General features: G+C 35.8%; 1 protein-coding gene across 2 annotated transcripts in view; it reads right to left on the bottom strand.

The window, feature by feature from the left end:
* rgs14b (regulator of G protein signaling 14b) overlaps positions 1-22379 on the bottom strand; it is a 23299-nt gene extending 920 nt beyond the window's left edge. Inside the window, exons 1-13 of one of the 2 annotated variants that reach the window (XM_027153485.2) lie at positions 22230-22379; positions 20029-20050; positions 18048-18217; positions 14291-14383; positions 13248-13391; positions 12425-12616; positions 10428-10554; positions 10286-10329; positions 9993-10181; positions 9830-9906; positions 5722-5848; positions 4960-5041; positions 25-74 (exon numbers count right to left, since the gene is read on the bottom strand). In XM_027153485.2, coding sequence (XP_027009286.2) covers positions 25-74; positions 4960-5041; positions 5722-5848; positions 9830-9906; positions 9993-10181; positions 10286-10329; positions 10428-10554; positions 12425-12616; positions 13248-13391; positions 14291-14383; positions 18048-18217; positions 20029-20050; positions 22230-22274 — 1362 coding nt within the window. In that variant the 5' untranslated portion in view covers positions 22275-22379. The remainder of the gene's footprint in view (positions 1-24; positions 75-4959; positions 5042-5721; positions 5849-9829; positions 9907-9992; positions 10182-10285; positions 10330-10427; positions 10555-12424; positions 12617-13247; positions 13392-14290; positions 14384-18047; positions 18218-20028; positions 20051-22229) is intronic. The other variant, XM_047805928.1, reaches the window with a different exon arrangement.
* Positions 22380-22675: the final 296 nt, after the last annotated feature.

Genomic DNA, 22675 nt, shown 5'->3' with positions numbered 1-22675 from the left:
ATTCGTATTCGTCTATCAATTTACCTGTGAAACCGGAACTGGAGGTATCTTGCAGGCAAGGCTTTGGTCCATACCTGATTATGACAGAGAAATTCATTAAAATATGTATAGTGAGTAATTTTTCTACATAAAATCATCCAAGTTTTCTTACATTCCAAAATTCGCCTTAAGATACCTTCGAATTTAAAGCAGCGATTAAAAGAAGTTTTGTTTTTCCAGGTAGAAGAGAGTTTACTAGCAGCAGAGACCCATTCATTCATTCATTCATTCATTCATTTTCTACCGCTTATCCGAACTACCTCGGGTCACGGGGAGCCTTTGCCTATCAGCAGGCATCGAGGCAGGATACACCCTGGACGGAGTGCCAACCCATCACAGGGCACACACACACACACTCTCATTCACTCACACACACACACATTCACTCACACACTACGCAGCAGAGACCCATATAACACAAATTCATAGAGACGTTATGTACACAGGCACCGGTCCTGTTCTGCCGTAGGAAGGATCCAGTCGTCGCTCTTGTGACCCGCTCAAGCAAGAGAGGAACAGACAATGGTAAGAGACAATGCAGTCCAAGGAAGTGTAAGTAATGATAGAAGCAAATGTGACAAATCTGAGCTTAAAGGATTAGCATTATGTGGTATGCAGTAGGACCGCTGATCCGACTGAGAGGATGAGATGAAGTCTGTGTTCCAGATTTGGTACATTATAGTATATTTATATTTATATTATAAACTGTTATTAAAACTTATGTGTACAATAAACAGGAAAATATTACGTTAATTAGTGGATTCATTCTCAAGCTTTTCTAGGGACAGGTGGATAGATAGATAGATAGATAGATAGATAGATAGATAGATAGATAGATAGATAGATAGATAGATAGATAGATAGATAGATTAACTCATGATAGATAGATAGATAGATAGATAGATAGATAGATAGATAGATAGATAGATAGATAGATAGATAGATAGACTAACTCATGATAGATAGATAGATAGATAGATAGATAGATAGATAGATAGATAGATAGATAGATAGATAGATAGATAGATAGATAGATAGATAGATAGATAGACTAACTCATGATAGATAGATAGATAGATAGATAGATAGATAGATAGATAGATAGATAGATAGATAGATAGATAGATAGATAGATAGATAGACTAACTCATGATAGATAGATAGATAGATAGAAAGATAGATAGATAGATAGATAGATAGATAGATAGATAGATAGATAGATAGATAGATAGATAGATAGATAGACAGACTAACTCATGATAGATAGATAGATAGATAGATAGATAGATAGATAGATAGATAGATAGATAGATAGATAGATAGATAGATAGATAGATAGACTAACTCATGATAGATAGATAGATAGATAGATAGATAGATAGATAGATAGATAGATAGATAGATAGATAGATAGATAGACTAACTCATGATAGATAGATAGATAGATAGATAGATAGATAGATAGATAGATAGATAGATAGATAGATAGATAGATAGATAGATAGATAGATTAACTCATGATAGATAGATAGATAGATAGATAGATAGATAGATAGATAGATAGATAGATAGATAGATAGATAGATAGATAGATAGATAGACTAACTCATGATAGATAGATAGATAGATAGATAGATAGATAGATAGATAGATAGATAGATAGATAGATAGATAGATAGACTAACTCATGATAGATAGATAGATAGATAGATAGATAGATAGATAGATAGATAGATAGATAGATAGATAGATAGATAGATAGATAGATAGATAGATAGATAGATAGATAGACTAACTCATGATAGATAGATAGATAGATAGATAGATAGATAGATAGATAGATAGATAGATAGATAGATAGATAGACTAACTCATGATAGATAGATAGATAGATAGATAGATAGATAGATAGATAGATAGATAGATAGATAGATAGATAGATAGATAGATAGATAGACTAACTCATGATAGATAGATAGATAGATAGAAAGATAGATAGATAGATAGATAGATAGATAGATAGATAGATAGATAGATAGATAGACAGACTAACTCATGATAGATAGATAGATAGATAGATAGATAGATAGATAGATAGATAGATAGATAGATAGATAGATAGATAGATAGATAGACTAACTCATGATAGATAGATAGATAGATAGATAGATAGATAGATAGATAGATAGATAGATAGATAGATAGATAGATAGATAGATAGACTAACTCATGATAGATAGATAGATAGATAGATAGATAGATAGATAGATAGATAGATAGATAGATAGATAGATAGATAGACTTACTCATGATAGATAGATAGATAGATAGATAGATAGATAGATAGATAGATAGATAGATAGATAGATAGATAGATAGATAGATAGACTAACTCATGATAGATAGATAGATAGATAGATAGATAGATAGATAGATAGATAGATAGATAGATAGATAGATAGATAGACTAACTCATGATAGATAGATAGATAGATAGATAGATAGATAGATAGATAGATAGATAGATAGATAGATAGATAGATAGATAGATAGATTAACTCATGATAGATAGATAGATAGATAGATAGATAGATAGATAGATAGATAGATAGATAGATAGATAGATAGATAGATAGATAGATAGATAGATAGATAGACTAACTCATGATAGATAGATAGATAGATAGATAGATAGATAGATAGATAGATAGATAGATAGATAGATAGATAGATAGATAGATAGATAGATAGATAGACTAACTCGTGATAGATAGATAGATAGATAGATAGATAGATAGATAGATAGATAGATAGATAGATAGATAGATAGATAGATAGATAGATAGATTAACTCATGATAGATAGATAGATAGATAGATAGATAGATAGATAGATAGATAGATAGATAGATAGATAGATAGATAGATAGATTAACTCATGATAGATAGATAGATAGATAGATAGATAGATAGATAGATAGATAGATAGATAGATAGATAGATAGATAGACTAACTCATGATAGATAGATAGATAGATAGATAGATAGATAGATAGATAGATAGATAGATAGATAGATAGATAGATAGACTAACTCATGATAGATAGATAGATAGATAGATAGATAGATAGATAGATAGATAGATAGATAGATAGATAGATAGATAGATAGATAGATAGATAGATAGACTAACTCATGATAGATAGATAGATAGATAGATAGATAGATAGATAGATAGATAGATAGATAGATAGATAGATAGATAGATAGATAGATAGATAGACTAACTCATGATAGATAGATAGATAGATAGATAGATAGATAGATAGATAGATAGATAGATAGATAGATAGATAGATAGATAGATAGATAGATAGACTAACTCGTGATAGATAGATAGATAGATAGATAGATAGATAGATAGATAGATAGATAGATAGATAGATAGATAGATAGATAGATAGATAGACTTACTCATGATAGATAGATAGATAGATAGATAGATAGATAGATAGATAGATAGATAGATAGATAGATAGATAGATAGACTAACTCATGATAGATAGATAGATAGATAGATAGATAGATAGATAGATAGATAGATAGATAGATAGATAGATAGATAGATAGATTAACTCATGATAGATAGATAGATAGATAGATAGATAGATAGATAGATAGATAGATAGATAGATAGATAGATAGATAGATAGATAGATAGATAGATAGATAGATAGATAGATTAACTCATGATAGATAGATAGATAGATAGATAGATAGATAGATAGATAGATAGATAGATAGATAGATAGATAGATAGATAGATAGACTAACTCATGATAGATAGATAGATAGATAGATAGATAGATAGATAGATAGATAGATAGATAGATAGATAGATAGATAGATAGACTTACTCATGATAGATAGATAGATAGATAGATAGATAGATAGATAGATAGATAGATAGATAGATAGATAGATAGATAGATAGATTAACTCATGATAGATAGATAGATAGATAGATAGATAGATAGATAGATAGATAGATAGATAGATAGATAGATAGATTAACTCATGATAGATAGATAGATAGATAGATAGATAGATAGATAGATAGATAGATAGATAGATAGATAGATAGATAGATAGATAGATAGATAGAATTACCCTCCCTCTTTTACCCCTGTTGTCTCGCGTGTGTATTTTGCCGAGTCCTCATTGCTCTCCGTGTTCTCCGTTGTATATTTGCAGTGTTCTTGTTACACACAGTTTTGCCCCTAGTGTTTTCATGAGTCTGTAGCTTTTGTTATTTTATTAATAAAGTCCCTGTCTGTCTTCTTTCCCTGCATCGGGGCTGGATTCTGGTTTCCCGGAGGCTCCAACACCAGACACCAGTCCCCGCATTCCATGATGCCGCAGAATAGAAATGGACTAATGGGACGTACGAACGATTTTATCTCCGCAAGTCTGATATGTAACGAGTCAGTCAGCTTTCAGCTTAACTCAGCTTTCGATATGCTTTCAATAACTTTCCATAACCTTACTCAGAATTTTAGATTTAGAAGATCTTCATACTTTAGCTGCTTAACAACAAGCACTCTGGGCATCACAGAGAGCTGAAATGGTTCGATATCACCATTTACTTTGAAGACAGGAGCATCCGTGTGACCTTTCTTAAAATATATTGCCTCTAGAAGGCTAGATAAAAACAAAAATACTTACAAATTCTTGAATCTTTGATTGTCTAATTTTAAATGAGTCAGGGCATCAATAACGAACCCCATTGGTAGTAATTGTAGTAGTAACGAACAACAATACACCTCCTGGTGCTCTGTAGCTAGTAGTTAATGTGAACTGGGCTTCTGTCATGATATCAGGTTGCTGTCATTATACAGATTGTGTGTTATTGGACAAATACCTTTTACTTTGTCCAGGATTAGTGTCTTGTTGGCCAGGCTGGTGACGACTGTGGTCATGTTTACCGGCTCTTTGCTTTCTTTCTGAAAGAACAGAGGTGGCAGAGTGACATGAGATGTGAAGGAACATCACGCAAATCTGTGTGTATACCGTCATCATTTAAGTTCTGAGTGAAATAGACTCTTTAGGCTGTATTAGGATTGACGCACGTATGTAGGAGTTTTAATAAAAATTTAGGATTAGAGTCTTAGGTAAGACTCTACTGTAATTAAGCATGACTCTATTTAAGCATGACTCTAATTAAGCATGACTCTAATTAAGCATGACTCTAAGCACGACTGAAATACAGTCTAAGTTTTCTTGCGTGACAGGAGGAACAGTATGATCCTATGATCTGCTGCATCGGACTTTAAAAAAAAAAATCACAAATTAACCAGGTTTAATATATAGGTAACATGTTAGAGCACAATTATATGTATAATCTTATTCTTCTTCACTTTCTTTTGATTCCCTTTTGATTTTTTTATAGTGCATCATTGACCAAAAAAAATATCAGTATAAATTTTTTTATTCCCTGATTCTTTTTTCGGTTTCTGAAGTTTTTGTTTTTTTTAATGGAGTTGTTATAATGGATGAACAAAAAATCCAACAAATAGTTCAAAAGTAAAGATCTGGCAACCTTGGAAGTGTAAGGTGATGAAAACTGTTTTTCTACTTGAATTAATTCCATGTTTCATTGCCGTCATGGGCAGGCGGTGCTCACCATGGTGACGGAGACATCCTGGGGACGGAGACGGTATTTTTGCAGGAGTGAAGCCAACGCCTCCTGTAGGGTCTTGTTGGATTTGGCCACCATAGCCACACTCTTACCTGTGAACGCTACCTCCAGACTGGAAAAAAACACAAAATGTGCAAGATTAATATATGAAAGTCTTCAGTGCACAGAGATAAAGAGAGTAAGAGTTACAATACAAGCTGAGAGATAGCCACATCAGCTACATAAAGATCTACACTTCCACTTCATAATCTACAAATGGGATGTACTGATCAGAAGGTCATTGGCCCACCAAGCTGCCACTGCTGGGCCCCTGAGCAAGGCCCTTAACCCTCAGTTGCTCAGTTGTAAGTCACTCTGGATAAGGATTTCTGCTAAATGCTGTAAATGTAAACAAACATACAACATTAAAAATTCACTTAACGCATTATTTATAGCTCCGTTTTAATACAAAAGCTTCATCGCCCTCCAAGGGTTCTACATAAAAACCGTTATTTGTTGGGAAAAGGTTCTGTTCCTAAAGCTCCTATGTACGCTCGTAAACATTAATGGTTCTTAAACAGTTCTTTGTCATGATGAAGAACCTTCAGAATCCATGAAACATTTCCAAGGTTCTTTGTAGTAAAAAATGGTTCTTTAGACTATAAAATGCTCTTGATGACAAGAAGATTAAGAACCGTTTACTGAACGATTCTCTGGAGAACCAAAAGTGACCTTGGTTATTCCTGGCACATTTACTTTTTAAAAATATAGATATAGAAATATAGAATACAGAGGAACCTTTTTTTTAATGTACGCCTGCAGCGGATGATACTTTGGTCATGAGATGAACAGGAAAGGCTGTGTTCAAGAAGTGCAATATTGGGTTCTTGAGTGGCGCAATAGGAAAACGTTCACCCTTTTGTTTAGAGGTAGTTGCGAGTTCAATTCCACAGTTTTCTGTGGCTCAAAGGCAGAGTGGGAGGGACATAATCTCTCCCTGTCAATCACAGCGATATTATCCAATGATGGGCATCTGTATGGAATGTATGTGGAAGATGAGAGATAGATTCAAAGATGCGAATGTCTGACTTTTCAAATATTTTGGATGAACATGTGTTCGGCTTCACACACACACACACACACACCACACACACATAAACACACACCACACACACATAAACACACATAAACACACACACACACACACACACACACACACACACACACACACACACACACACACACCATCCCCCAATTGTTAGCTGTTACATGACAGGAATTGGGAAGTGAATAAAAAAGAAATACAGCAGGAAGTGAACGCACCTCCAAGACGTATCTATTAATCTACAATTTTGCAAACTGATGAATTTGGCATTTTCATAATGACCTGGCATTTACTTTGGCACTTTGGCATAAACCTCAGAAAGCACATGGGTTTTTGCTCTCTTATTATTTCTAGCTGTTGATATTTGAGGGCAGCAGTTTCGACCTTGTCATGTTTCAGTTTGTGGTCGCTGTCTGTGACTTTTGTTGCTCTGTGGCATGTGGCATTTTTTTTTGTCTCTTCTGTTTGTTTCTTCCTAGTTTCTGAACACGTTCTTCAGTCAAACACTAAAGTCCTGGCCAGAATTAAGAAAGAAGTGGGGGAACGATCCAGCAAAGACAATTTGATCATCTTAAACTGTGGACAAGAGAAGACAATAAATGGAAAAAAAAAAGAAACTGGTTTTCAGTTTCGTCAGCTTTATAAGTTACAAGAATTTTTATTCCTCTTCTTCTTCTTCTTCTTCTTCTTTTTCTTCTTACTACTGCATTGAAATAAAAACAGAAGGTGAAAATAAAAGCTACAAAAATAAACCGCCGGTCGTTGTTTAACTCTTGAACAAAGGAAGCAGAAGCATGAAAATTCTTGCACACGAAACATTATGACGCTTTCACCATAATAGTTCTAATCAGCAACCGAACAGAGTGAAGTAAACACTAATACAGCACTGCTCCGAGCACACCCACTGAGATTACCGTGCAGTGACCTCGGCCGCTGTGCATGTGCGCACAAATAATAAAGTGTTAAGAGGAACCTGAAGTGTTTAAGAACCGTTTACAGATTAGCTGGCTCACAGTCATAGCAGACGGTTGGTTTTTTTTTTTTTTGTTTTTTTTACTGCACACATGGCCGAATGACTGGAGCTGCTATTCCAGAATTAGACCCTTTTAATGCATTTCGGCAGGATTTCATATTTCATGTGTTCAATGAAATACGTGTTAACTTCAGGCGCTTCATACATGGTGCAGTCTGCTGATACGGAGTTCATTTCTGGTTTGAAGCTTATAAGATCGGTCTTAAAATGTATTCCCTTGCTAATATACGTTCATTAAAAAATACTGCTTGGTGAGTAATCAGACTGCTTCTAGGATTTTTTTATTAAATGCATTTCTATGTCTATGCTCAATGAATTTTTATTATTTTTTTTTTAATAATATTAAATTATCCCTTATGGTCACTTCTTAGAGTTTCATTAAGAACTACAGCTTTAACACAACATAATAGCTCATAAAATTAATCTAGAATGAATTACTATCAGCTAATGTCAACACTTTTACATTTGGCAAAACATCAAGTCGTTGTTAAAGTGCGTGCTCTATTTCTACCTCTTTAGCGTCTAATCAGGTTGAGAGCTGGACGCAGCAGCTTTACTGCAGAGACACAATGTTCCCCAGATTGGAACACTTCTGCCCTAAAGCACTGGACTTGAGTGAACATTCAGTGAGGTGGAAAAGGTTACTCTGAATTAGACTGGATGAGGAAGAATTGGAGAACCACAGGGTTCAAATTTAGGACCCATGAAGTTTACTTTATATGTATATGATATTTGTGATGTGTTGGGAGACACACTGAAGGACATAAATATTAAAGTAATGTAAATAATATTTGTAAATATATTCGGATGTTGTAACCGATGTACGATTTATAATATCATATTAGGTTTTATTTTTACAACCTTCTCCTGTTGCCTAGATTTTATCAGCCTGGTTGATGTTTATGTAGAATTACCAATCCTCTCCTTTTCGGTTGCATTTTCTTATCCTCATGCTACAAATCGGCCAGAAATAGACACCTCTGCGGCGCATTTGCATTTTTACTGTCAACAAGGTAGACCCGTCAATCAAACGGTGAGTGCAGGAGTTTGGGAGGAACATTGAGTTTTCAGGAGAAAGTGACAAACTCAAGTTGCGATGGCGAAATCACGTTTAAAAGCTAAAAGTTTGTGAAAAGCAGAGATTTGACAAATAATATATTTCTCAAACTCAATTATTAACTCATTTTGGGCTGAATGGATTCTTCACTCCGTATGTATATTTACATCATTTGGCAGATGACCTTTTCCTGAGCAGCTTACATTTATACAGATAAGCAATTGAGTGGCAGCTTGGTGGCCCCGGGATTCAAACTCACAACCTTCCAATCGGTAGTCCAACGGCCTTGACCACTGAGGTACCACTGCCCCTAGAATGCAGTCTGGGATTTTCTGCTATGATAAATGCATGATGCAGAACATTCTGATAAAATAAACCAAAACAGAAAAGCTCAACTTAAGTTCAATTCCAGACAATACCACCGCCAGCCAATGACACGGCTGAGAGTCCAAGAGAGCAACACTGGCTTAGCATATCTATTTCTAATAGAGGGTGAATTTCCTCTATGGGGGATTAATAAAAGTACATCTCATCCCATCATCTCTTCTGCTCTGTCAACAATATTTGGTCTGTATGCAGAAGAGGGCTGAAAGTATGTTCTTCTAAGTGTATTGAGCTGTAATGTAATGTCACATGAGCAGGAGATCAAAAAGATGCCTTTGGATGCAGAAGAAAGTGTGTTTGGTTGGTATATACTGTACAGTACGTATGTGGCAAAATGTGGTACAAATTCCCCCAATGAGTCATTGCCAGTCTGTTTCATTAGTGAAGAACCAAAACATCTCTCTCAGATAAATCGTGGATCTACTCTACAGAAGCAGATGTCTGACCTCTCTAACAGAGTCACTTGTTATACTATGAGCTCAAGACGTTCATATCTAACCGATAGGTACCAAAAAGGTAAGATGTAAACACTCACGCAAACGTCACCCGCAGCTCCAGGTGAACCTGCTGGTCCTTCAACACTGAGCTATCTTGCTCCAGAGAAAGTGGTTGCTGTGGAATTCGAGCTCGGTAAGAAGGTAGAAGCGAAACAAAGCGAATGTATAAAGATGAGAAGATAAGGCGTAGAAAGAACACACCTTGTCTTTGCCCTGGAGGTAGATGATGATGTCAGACAGAGGAAGCCCTCTTTTCTCACACAGGCCTGTGAGCATGCGGCGGATCGTGATCCCAGGACGAGCAGGGGTCAGTGAGGCAGTGCCATCGGGTAAAAACACGCAGCAGTACTTATCGGCCGAGTCAGTAGAACGAGCTACTAACCGTTCCACCTGTACCGACACATATACACACATACACATTACAGCACATCAAGTCTTTCTCAACAAATCTCTCTCTGATCTACATAGATAGAGGGAAGCTCATGTCAGCTCACCTCTGTGCTGTGTACGGATCCAGGTCTCCCTGTCATTTGTGGTTCTGTAATAAAATACAGATAAACAATTCATTTAACCTCACCCTGATTCTCTGATACATCAAATGGAGTCCTTGGCCGTTTACAATATATAGTAACTCACCTCCCCAGGATGCTCTCTTTTCTTTTCGCTTCTCCCAGCTCATTTTCCCTTGCAGGGTTGTCTTCTTCCTCTCTACCACATTATCTGTCTCCCCTCCTGCAGTCTTGCCTAACTTGACCTTTCCCTTCTACAAAAAAGGGTCATTTTGCTAATCAGTACATGAAAGATGAGGCAGAGCTCAACCAAGTACAATATATTAACAAATAGAACAGATCTCGTGGAATTCTGCTGAAATACTATTGAACTGTTTTGATTGACCAACGATTCAAGTGAAACTGATATAAACTCATGTTCTGCTGATTTGTGCACTTTTCTAGATGTAGGAACTATAACAAGCGTTATATACACTATCATGTTTGTGATGATCTTATTTCTCTGTATGTTGCTACAGGACGCTTGAATTTCCTCTGGGATCAATAAAGTATCTATCTATCTATCTATCTATCTATCTATCTATCTATCTATCTATCTATTGTACCCATCCCGAGGCATCCAGACACTGTACCAGCTCCCAACGTCCTCTGTGGGACGAAGCCTTTGGACGTCCACTGAGCCGAGGCCGACTCTAAGAATCCTGAGACATCTCCAGTTAGACTCTGTGGTACTCAGGAGATCAGAAGTCCTTGAACCTCACACCAATACAACATTTAACTGACTGTATATTACAATCACAGCCCCAGTGTCACCCATATGAGGATGGGTTCCCCCTTGAGTCCGGTTCCTCTCAAGGTTTCTTCCTTTACCAATTTAAGGGAGTTTTTCCTTGCCACTGCTGCCTGAGTCATCTCAGACTTGCTCATAGGGGAATAAATACATACACACTGTGAACTATATACATCTAATAATAATCTAGAATTTTTATTCTGTTAATTCTTATTTCTTTTATTATTCGTTAATTCCTTTATCATTAATTATGTTTACCTTCTGCTCTGTGTTTATGTTCTGTAAAGCTGCTTTGAGACAATGTCTATTGTAAAAAGCGCTATACAAATAAACTTGAATTGAAATGAATTGAATTGAATCTATCTATCTATCTATCTATCTATCTATCTATCTATCTATCTATCTATCTATCTATCTATCTATCTATCTATCTATCTATCTATCTATCTATCTATCTGTCTATCTATCTGTCTGTCTGTCTGTCTGTCTAGGGCAGTCGTGGCCTAATGGTTAGAGAGTCTGACTCGTTGAAGGTTGTGGGTTCAAGTCTCAGGCCGGCCACGACTGAGGTGCCCTTGAGCAAGGCACCGAATCCCCCCAACTGCTCCCCAGCATAAATGGCTGCCCACTGCTACTTTGGATGGGTTAAATGCAGAGAACGAATTCTGAGTATGGGTCACCGTACTTAGCCGTATGTCACGTCATACAGAGGTCCACTCAGGAGTGGGGGAGAGGCATCACATAGGACAGCTAATGCTAATATCTTCTGTGTTTATCTCACATACTAAAGAGTTCTTTAGAAAGTTTAATCCGCACTGTCATCTATCTCACAAGGTAACTAGCTTCAAATAATTCCTTTAAAAAAAATGATAACATCTGATTTCAATGAAGCTAGGCTCAAAACAGCTATCTGTAACACTGATGAATAAATTTATCGAAAAATGAGATGAACGTATATAACGTGTTGAGATGTTCAGTTTTATCAACAAACAAAACTGTTGCTCGAGATTTTTACATACAAATCCGAATCTCCCTCCAAAATTTGTCATTTAAAGAGAAAAAAAACTGATTTTGAATGCTAGGTGAAATGCTCCACGGACTGATAAATGTTATTACCATGGCAACCAGTCACCCACTGGCGACTTTGTAATCCAGCTACAGGAGACTCGCAGTGATAAAATCAATAAACGTGTGAACTTATCCTCAGACATTAAGACCCCACTGAATGTCATTATTATCAACATCCTGCCCCAACACGATCTATGGTTGTGGTTCACTCCAACAATACATATGCTGTACGCACAGGGTTCATAGCTCATTGCTTTATCTTATACCTCTTTAGATTTCTGCTCTGTTTTCTGCTGCTCCCTGTTCACAGGGCTGCTGTGTCTAACGGTCAGGGGAAGTTTATTGCACGGGCCGATCTCTGGCAGGGATCTGCCCTCCACGTTAGCCAGCATGCAATTCTGATAGAGTTGTGAGCGGACGAAGCGAGTGTAGCTGTCAAACTTCATCAGCTTAAAGATCTGTGGGTAGAAACAGAGAGAAAAAAATAGTTTCCTCAGATTATGTCTAGCACAGATACTGAATCATTGCTGTAAATGTAGATTCTTTGATTTAGAGCAAAAATGTCGTTTTGGTATGTAACAAGATCGAACAATAAAAGATCGGGCAGTTAGAACGGGTCATCGGTTTTAAAGTGAAACACCAGACAATGCAAACCTATTGTAGGAGATTAAGTACTGTTTTAAATGGGGTGATGATCCTAATGATAAGTTTTGAGTAATCTTGGTGCCCTAGCAATAAAATATGGTATAGGAAATTCAGAATAAATGCAGACTCAGAGATTGAGAGAAGTCTAATCCTAATCCTAACCCTAATCCTGTGTATCAATGCTACATATTCTGTCTCGATCGTATCTTTCTTATCTGACACTTTTAAGCAGTCATCTGTGCGACAGCAACAAATACTAAAGAATAGCAAGGAAAAAAGATACCTCCATGAGATAAAGTCCAAGTGTATAATACTGTCTTTTGTCAATGTAACTGAAACTGTAGTGTGTGTATGAGTGTGTTATGACCTTCACTAAGAAACTTGTCTAAGAAACTGTAGGTTATACAGGAGATTACGCATATGATGACAAACATGTTCTGTTACCTGTTCCTGGGCTTTCTGAAAGATATCAGGATGAGGCTGCTCTATATCCTTTTCCTCGACACGAACCTTGTCGTCAATATTGATAGGATTGCTGGCGCATTTGGACAGGTAACTGTTGTAGATGGTGAGAGCTTCTCTGTTCAGCTAAAATGACAAAATAAAACAAATGAGTACACTGGAATGAATCGATTGCAGTATTGTGATATATGAGATCAGTTCTATTGAAATACTACTTATCTGTTTTGAAAATTTGAATGATATAAGTTAACGTTGTTGTTTTTTTTTAATTATTATATTCAATGTAGTTATCATATATTAGAATATGCACTTTTTTTTTTACTGAACTGTTGCTCAATTGTTTTACTGAACTGTTGCCTTATTGAGCTCTTGAAGCTTCACAGGGCAGCTTAGCAAGTTCACAGGAAAGCGTTCTGCATACAGGAGCTCAGAGATGTCTGCTATTGGCTAGTATTTTTCTGATTGACAGGAAGGAGATGTCAGAGGACCAAAAAGGTGTCACATGGACCAAAAGCAAACCGTGGTACCAAACCGAATGCTACCAGTAGGAGCCGGCTGACCCGGAATCTGAGCTGCGATTCCGATGAACGTGAACGCAGCTCAGATTTGGGTTTGAACGTGTTCAGGAAGTAAAGTAACCTGCATGAGTGTTGACATCATTAGTCTCACATGTGGCACGAGTGCCGGGGGGACGTTATGGGATAGAGAAGACAAGAGGTACGATGCCTTACTGTGCATAATAGCATCAAAATAATATTAATAATAAAAATAACCATCATTTTCTTCGTCATCATTCTTAAAAAATATGGTAATTCATTATGGTTGTGTTCTTTTTTGATGCACTTTTGTGATGATGTAACATGAACACAAATACAGGAGGGTTCGATAGAATCAAGTGAGTCTGAATCCAGAGGCGTCTGGAGCACTCGCGTTCGTTTTCAGACCACAGCGAACGTGCACAGCGTGAAAAACCACCTTACTAATCAATCTTACTAGAAAAAGAAACATTGCACCCAGTAACATACCTTTTCAGCATTACTGGCTGGTATCTTGCGAAAATTCTCACACGCCAGCCAGAACAGAATGTTCTCCACACTGACCTCAGACTTCAAAAACTCCTGCAAGTTACAATAATCCATATTAACGTTAAGGATTATTCGCTATATACAGCCAAAAGACACGATCTCTAAATAAACAGTGCAGCAGCGTAAAGAAATTAACACACTTTACATTTGTTGGATGACAAAAAAACTAGTCTTGGTTGTTCTCCAGACCCAACACTTGAACACTGAACATGTTTTTTACCCAACTGATGCCCCAGCAAACTGCACACCTCCACATGGTTCAACAATAACATGACTCATAATGTGGGCTGATTCTATTTATCACCCGTTTGGGAAAAAAGCTTCTCGTCGAGTGCCCAAGGCCTGGCGAGCGAACGTCTATTATTCTGAAAGAGTTGCTGATGTGAGTCGATTGCCTCAGCAGGGAAGCTGGCGACGCTTAACATCTCACTTCAAAACTAACACACTGTCAAGTGGTGAAGTATGAAGAAGTGCATCATTTAGAAATCCAGGACTGACTCACATTGATGAGGAAGCTTTTTTGGCAAGCATCCGGGTTCACTTTGAGCGCTCACTTCGAAATGAATTAAAACTGATTGATCTTCACTTCCTGCTGCTACATGTTCTTTTTATAGTCATGACATTGCTCCAGATTAATGCTTGGTATAAAAGATGCATTTCCTTTCTACTTCACTGTATCAGGGAATCATCCTTATTTTGGAATACAGGTACTCATATGGTTATACAGTAGGCCTCTGGAAAGTTCCGGTTAGAGTCTGAAAGCTTGGGACTGGGATACAGGAGGAAACATTTAAAATTGTATATTTACAGTATTTTTATAGAAATATATACATTGCAATTTGCTTTAGGTTCAGTGTAATAAAGACCTGAGGCCTATCCTGGGAACACTGGGTGTGAGGTGTGAATGTGGCCTAGATGGAATGCCATCTCCCCCCCCCCCCCCCCCCCCCCCACCCCCCACACACACACACACACACACACACACAAACAGTCACACTTAGAGGTGGGAAGAAACTGGAAAACCTCAAAGAAACCCATGCAAAACTACGGTGGCCAAGAAGTGCAAAACACATTAACAAATCTGAAAACACAACGACAAGTCAGACAACCCGGAAACGGTAGGTATCGTTTTTGAATGGAAACTTACCGATCATTGGACAAGACACCTGTCACTCAAGATATACAGGTATGGAATCTTATGTGTAATGTGTAAAGTTCTCCGTTTAAATATAAGAAAATAACAAAGTTAATCCACAGTAGTCCATTCCATCCATCCATTCCAACTTTTCCCCTGCGGCAGACTGTTGTACCGACTGTATACCTTGAGTGACAGGCGTCTCGTCCGATGATCGGTAAGTTTCCATTCACAAATTATACCTACCTCTTCCGGGTTGTCTGGATTGTTGTTGTGTTTTCGGATTTGTTCATTTGTTTTCGGATTTGTTAATGTGTTTTTTCAGATTTGTTAATTTGTTTTCAGATTTGTTCATTTGTTTTCAGATTTGTTCATTTGTTTTCAGATTTGTTCATTTGTTTTGAGATTTGTTCATTTGTTTTTTCAGATTTGTTAATGTGTTTTTTCAGATTTGTTCATTTGTTTTCAGATTTGTTCATTTGTTTTCGGATTTGTTAATTTGTTTTCAGATTTGTTCATTTGTTTTCAGATTTGTTAATTTGTTTTCAGATTTGTTCATTTGTTTTCGGATTTGTTAATTTGTTTTCAGATTTGTTCATTTGTTTTCGGATTTGTTCATTTGTTTTCGGATTTGTTAATTTGTTTTCAGATTTGTTCATTTGTTTTCAGATTTGTTCATTTGTTTTCAGATTTGTTAATTTGTTTTCAGATTTGTTCATTTGTTTTGAGATTTGTTCATTTGTTTTCAGATTTGTTAATGTGTTTTTTCAGATTTGTTCATTTGTTTTCAGATTTGTTCATTTGTTTTCAGATTTGTCCATTTGTTTTCAGATTTGTCCATTTGTTTTCAGATTTGTTAATTTGTTTTCAGATTTGTTCATTTGTTTTCGGATTTGATCATTTGTTTTCGGGTTTTGTTAACGTATTTTGCACTTCTCGGCCACCGTACAAAACACAGAAAGAAGCAAATTTCCACACAGACCACTCAGGATCGAATCAGGGAATGGAACCTGGAGCTGTGAGACTGCACAACCGCCCACCAAACTACCCAGACAACTGACGATTATAATGTTATTCTACACAGCATCGGTCGAGCTGCGGTGCTTTCATCAGTTTTGGTGTTAAGCACAAATAACAGAATCAACTGACATTTTTATGCTAACATAAGTTTATGTTATAACAAGTTTATGTTATGCTATAAAAATGTCCAGGCTGACTTTCACATGAGAAAGACAAGTATATCTCAGCGGATGCCAGTGAAAAGATCCTGTTCTTAGCACTTGGTAGGAATTCTGTCTGTATAACAGTCTATAACACTGTCGTAGCAAAGATTTGACAATAACAATGAGAAGAAGGAAATTTGGTACCATTTAAGATTGTACAACAGCAGCGTTTTTTTTATCAGTCTAAAGTAAAGCGCATCACTTGTTCTTGCTTAAAGGATTTTTTTTAATCAAAACTAACACAGTGTCAAATGGCAAATTGGAGACAAGTGCATCATTTAGAAAGTCAGTATTGACTCACTTTGAAGAGGAAACTTTCTTAGCAGGTGGCTAGTAAAGAAAACGAAAATAAACCACACTACTTATTCCTGTTTATAAGATTATTATGAATGATTAAGGCAGTTATTGTTATGACACAATAAGGCTGAGATATGTCTATTTCCAGAGGTGGGAGTAAGTCACACATGTGCAAGTCACAAGTAAGTCTCAAGTCATGAACATCAAGTCAAAGTCAAGTCAAGTCTTTTTTAATATTTGTCAAGAAAGTCTCAAGTCTCAAATTTGCCACTTAAGTCTGACTCGAGGCAAGTCGAGTCCCCCATCTCAGTCATTTAACTCAAGTCTGAGTCAAGTCTCAAGTCATGAACGTCAAGTCAAAGTCAAGTCAGGTCTTTTATTAATATTTGTCAAGCAAGTCTCAAGTCTCAAATTTGTGACTTAAGTCGTATGACTTGAGGCCCCCATCTCTGTCTATTTCCTTAGCTAAGTTTTAAAGTGTAATCATTTTGCTGTGTATAAAGTTTTATGAATACTCATATGTTATGACACAGTAGTAGTTAAATTATTAGAGCGATTTTCTCTCAAAACTAATTTAAAGTACATTCATTTGAACTGAAGACAGAATTAAGACCTTAATTTAAACTGCTTTCTTTTTTTTCCAAACACAGACGCCTTGACATATGTAATAACAAGGTTATGTCTATTTCCTTTGACCCAAAATTGCTTTTGATGTTTGACTTTCAAATCATCGTCACGTCACACATGGAAAACGTCCTAACGCAACTAACACAACGTTACATCGACACCAGGATGTCCTGACAACACTGCAGGCAAATGGTACGTAGAATACATACAATTTAACCGTATGTCATGGAGGGTTTACGAAGGTGTCATGTAGCTCTCTGAACAGTCAGGTATTAGCAGAATGAGCTCCAGTTCATGCCACAATGAAAAATATGCATTTCCAGTCACATCACAACAACAAAATATTTTAATTGTTTTTTTTTTTCTTTAGTAGCATCTGTTTGGCAAAGACCCCAGTCATAGGTCTTAGACTCACGGTGAAGTAGAGCACTCCCAGTGGATCTTCAAGCAGCCTCTCAAAGCTGACAGCCCAGCTGGCCACATGACCCACCCCGCTGGCCCTGACGCTCGGCACACTGGGAAGGCTGGAGTTACTATTGGAGCATTGTGAGCTTGTGCGCTTCACCGGCTCCAACGTGTTCAGCTCTGACGAAAAGAGAGAGAGATTTGACAACTCACACATGTATGTGCTTTTTATTAAAGATGACATCATTTCAGACATGGCTCCTGTTTAAACCCTTAATCCCTTTTGCGATTCAGTTTTACATCAATGACAACAGCAAGTCTTCTTAATCTAAACAAAAAGGAATGTAGTTACATGAAGGAGAAACTGCTGACTGGTCTGATAGGGTTTAAGGGTGTTTCTCTTATTGTGGGCTCTGTCAGGTTTGGCTTTTTTATAATAATTTTATTCCACAACTCACTATGAACAAAATGGATGGATAGATAGATAGATAGATAGATAGATAGATAGATAGATAGATAGATAGATAGATAGATAGATAGATAGATAGATAGATAGACAGACTAACTCATGATAGATAGATAGATAGATAGATAGATAGATAGATAGATAGATAGATAGATAGATAGATAGATAGATAGATAGATAGATAGATAGATAGACTCATGATAGATAGATAGATAGATAGATAGATAGATAGATAGATAGATAGATAGATAGATAGATAGATAGATAGATAGATAGACTCATGATAGATAGATAGATAGATAGATAGATAGATAGATAGATAGATAGATAGATAGACTCATGATAGATAGATAGATAGATAGATAGATAGATAGATAGATAGATAGACAGATAGACAGATAGATAGATAGATAGATAGATAGATAGATAGATAGATAGATAGATAGATTCTTAATTCTCATTGTCACAGGGTGCAACTAAATTATGTGTCGGCCTTTAAAGGGAAAGCAATTACAGACTAATGTTAATAATGATACTAATGATATTAATGTTATTAATGATACTAATGATATTAATGATACTAATGATATTAATGATACTAATGATATTAATGATATTAATGATACTAATGATATTAATGATACTAATGATATTAATGATATTAATGATACTAATGGCAAATAAAGTGAAATTTGAAGAATGCACCGTTTCATTAATACATGATGAGATCATAATAATGATGCATTTTATTTCCTAATCGGTGATGAACATGTCTCACATGTGACTCCTCTGTTGTTTGTTTGTATTTTACCATAACTCTGTATAAAACCTCTTTAGGATATTTGGATTCCAGCACACAGTGTAGGCTTGCTTCTGATTTCATTTTGGGGAAGTAATAATAAAAGCTGATGGCTGTAAAAATCAGCTCTAACACCAGAATAACTGTGACTTTAAGTCTTACACGATAACCTGCTAGCTTTATAACGGAAGTGCTACGGTATTGCTGGAGGAGATGAATTCATTTCTGGGGAGTCACATGGTTTCTTTTAGCTCGATCAGTCTTCCAGTCTTTCTGCCTTTATCTAGCTTACATTCATAATGAACTAATGGAGGAAGTCATTGTGGTAACATCTGCACCCCAAACAGGATGTAAACAGGTCAATGCCAGACTCAAAGGCTCATACTGTGACTTCCAGCATGCGATGCGGATGTCACATGTGAGACACAAAAGCAGTGTGTTTTTTACGCAGTAAAAAAAAAAAAAAACTCATTGAGAACTGAATAGTAACCTTAAATAATTTTATTCACCTTTTAAAGTCTTATTATATAAATGATCAGAGTTACATGATACATGTTACGAGACATGTATGAATATAAATGTACTGTTTTTCACTGAAATAGTAAGTAACGATAACAATAACAGAGTTAACGATCCGCTGATGATTTTCCCAGTAAAGTGGAAGCACAATAACAAGCTGCACGCTGTTTGTTCTCATTACTAATACATTATTAATTCATAACTCACCTCCATCTGAGACTGTCAGTGTCTGTAGGTGGGGAGAAAATTACAGTGGATAAAAAGAGACGAGGTTAGATGAGTCAGCGCTATACATCAATGTAGTGATTGTAGTCATCAATCTCATAGGAGCAACGCACACTCTTGTTGTGCTTCGAAACTTTTAATTTTTAAAATTTTTTAGCACAGACATATTTTTACAACAACAACAACAACAAATTCTATTTACAAAAAAAAAACTTCTGTTCATGTAGAAGCCACAAATTTTATGAATGAGGAGACTGAAGAGAAAGAAAGTCAGTAAGACGGAAGGGAACAGAAGTAGAGATTTTAACAGAACGGAGATTCAAAGTTAAATAAAAACCTAAATAAAATTATTTGTAGCTTGGAAGCTGATAAAAGTGAATATGAATTTCACATATTTGAATTCTACACATTTAACTGTATTTTAGTGTAATAACTTATCTACTGTAAATTGTCTTTGTTTTGATCTAAGCTAGGAGTAAAACTTGCGACTTGTGTTAAAAACACAGAACCCTAAATATAACACTTGAAATTCCAAATCTCCGAAATTTTCTGGAAATTGGTTCAAAGATGAAGCAACGTGGATTTCCAGGGAAAAGCAGGCGCTTGTAAAAATGGGTGAAATTTGATGTCATCAACAGAAACGAGTCTAATGAATCGAAATATTACCCTATATATAAATATACTAAATCTACACTGTATATATGTACAAACACAACAGTCAAGTGCAAATGTTTAACCAAATTATATATATATATATATATATATATATATAATACGGTACACCGTTATAGAAAGAAAATGATTTGTAACCAGACTCTTCAGCTCATTAAGGATAAATATACATATCAATTTGAAACGTTAGCATTTATAGTCTTGATTTTTATATTCCTGTAAAGCTGCTTTGTAACTATGTCAATTGTTAACCCGGCTACACAAAAACTGAATTGAATTGAATTGAATAGAAAGCTATGTAATCGTGCAAAAAAAAAAAATCACATCCATCTGGTATACACATCCATGAGGTGAAGTGAAATTACATGGAATACAGTTAAAGTTCCTTCCCTGCTATCATAGCGACATAAAATCAAACTGTGAACAGTAAAATGTAACGTTCCCCTCGATTTTTAATAGACTTAAAATCAGTAATGGCTTTAGTTAATAAAGGAACCGTTAATAAATAGAGATAATTAGTAGATAGACACAGTACGTAATCGACAACAGGATGAGATATCGCTAATATTAGCTGGCTAGCTTGTTGCTAAAGCTACTTATATAGTCTGCTGCTCCGCTGTTCTTGCTGTTCTGTCATTTTTTTAAATCCAAAATGTTGTTTAAATCTTTAAAGTTTACTATATTAGGAAAGTACGAAACGAACGTGTCTCTAGAAGTGCTGTTGATTCTGCTGAAGTGGGAAATGACATTATTACAGCTTGGAAATTTCCAATTTTACTACTCCAATACATCATGAATGGAGCATATCTAGCTTCAATTTTGCCTGAATATTTATCCTTGTTCATCAAGTGTAGAACATCATCTTATAAAACATTTAATCGTTTAAATAAAACCTTAAAATATTGTGATTTGTTTGAAATTTTTAAATCACCAACATTTCCCTGGGGATCCCGGACACTCCAGCTTTGACCTAATTTACATAAAATGTGCGTTTCTGTGTGTTTCAAAATTATAGGTTGTTGTTTTTTGTTTTTTGGGGTTGTTTTTTTACAGAAGAGGAAAAAAACTTTTATTTTATGTGAAATGTATAAAATTCAAATCAATTCGTCAGCTTCAAGATCCATATAACTGAACATTTATGTGTGTTAACTCTTCAAGTCCAAGACAAAAAGGGTAAAGAAGGCAAAAGCCGAGGTTAGAAATGAAGAACTAGCCAAATAAAAAAGTAAATAAGTCCAAATAATGTGAGCACATCTCCGAACTCACAAACGAATGGAATTAAGCTAACGTCTGCCAATGTTAAGAAATTCCTCACACTATAGCTATAGATTTTTAGCAAAGATGTATAAAATTGTCTATCTACTGATTAAAGTCTGTTCTTTTTCACTATTTCTTCCATATTCAAGTTTCTTTCTTGCTAATAATAATGATTTTTTTAGCTGTTTTTCCACACGGACGAGTTACACCTTTGCATTCGAGTGCAGAAACAAACAAGACCTCTCGTATCCTACCTGGAGTCCACCAGCTTCGCCGGCATCGCTCGGTTTCAGAGACATAGTCTTAGCATGAGAAGAATTTTAGGTACTTTACAAAAACATGAGTTGTCTCTGATATATGTCTGAACCACCCGTCGCCTATGACTAAAATGAAACTCCCTTGTAAACCAGGAAGTCTTGCTATAGCAACATGCCACAGGAGGAAGTGTGTGTACTTCAGAGAATAAAAAACGTTGCTGCGAAACAACTTTACTGCTAGTCGATGCTATATATTTAGCATAGAAAATGTACAAGATATAATTAGGCTTGTCCAAAAAGGTTACTTTAGACATATTAAAATATTAAATATTTAAAGCTTTTAAAAAGCATCAAGCAATTTCCAAAATCAGGTCCAATAGAGTTATAAAGAATACAAAAGCCATAAGGAAAAAAAAATAACAACAGTAATCTAAAAAGGACAA

This window comes from Tachysurus fulvidraco, chromosome 21, assembly GCF_022655615.1.
Source record: "Tachysurus fulvidraco isolate hzauxx_2018 chromosome 21, HZAU_PFXX_2.0, whole genome shotgun sequence".
NCBI lineage: Eukaryota > Metazoa > Chordata > Actinopteri > Siluriformes > Bagridae > Tachysurus > Tachysurus fulvidraco.
Note: the sequence above shows the minus strand (reverse complement) of the source record. Positions and strands in the feature narration are given on the sequence as shown.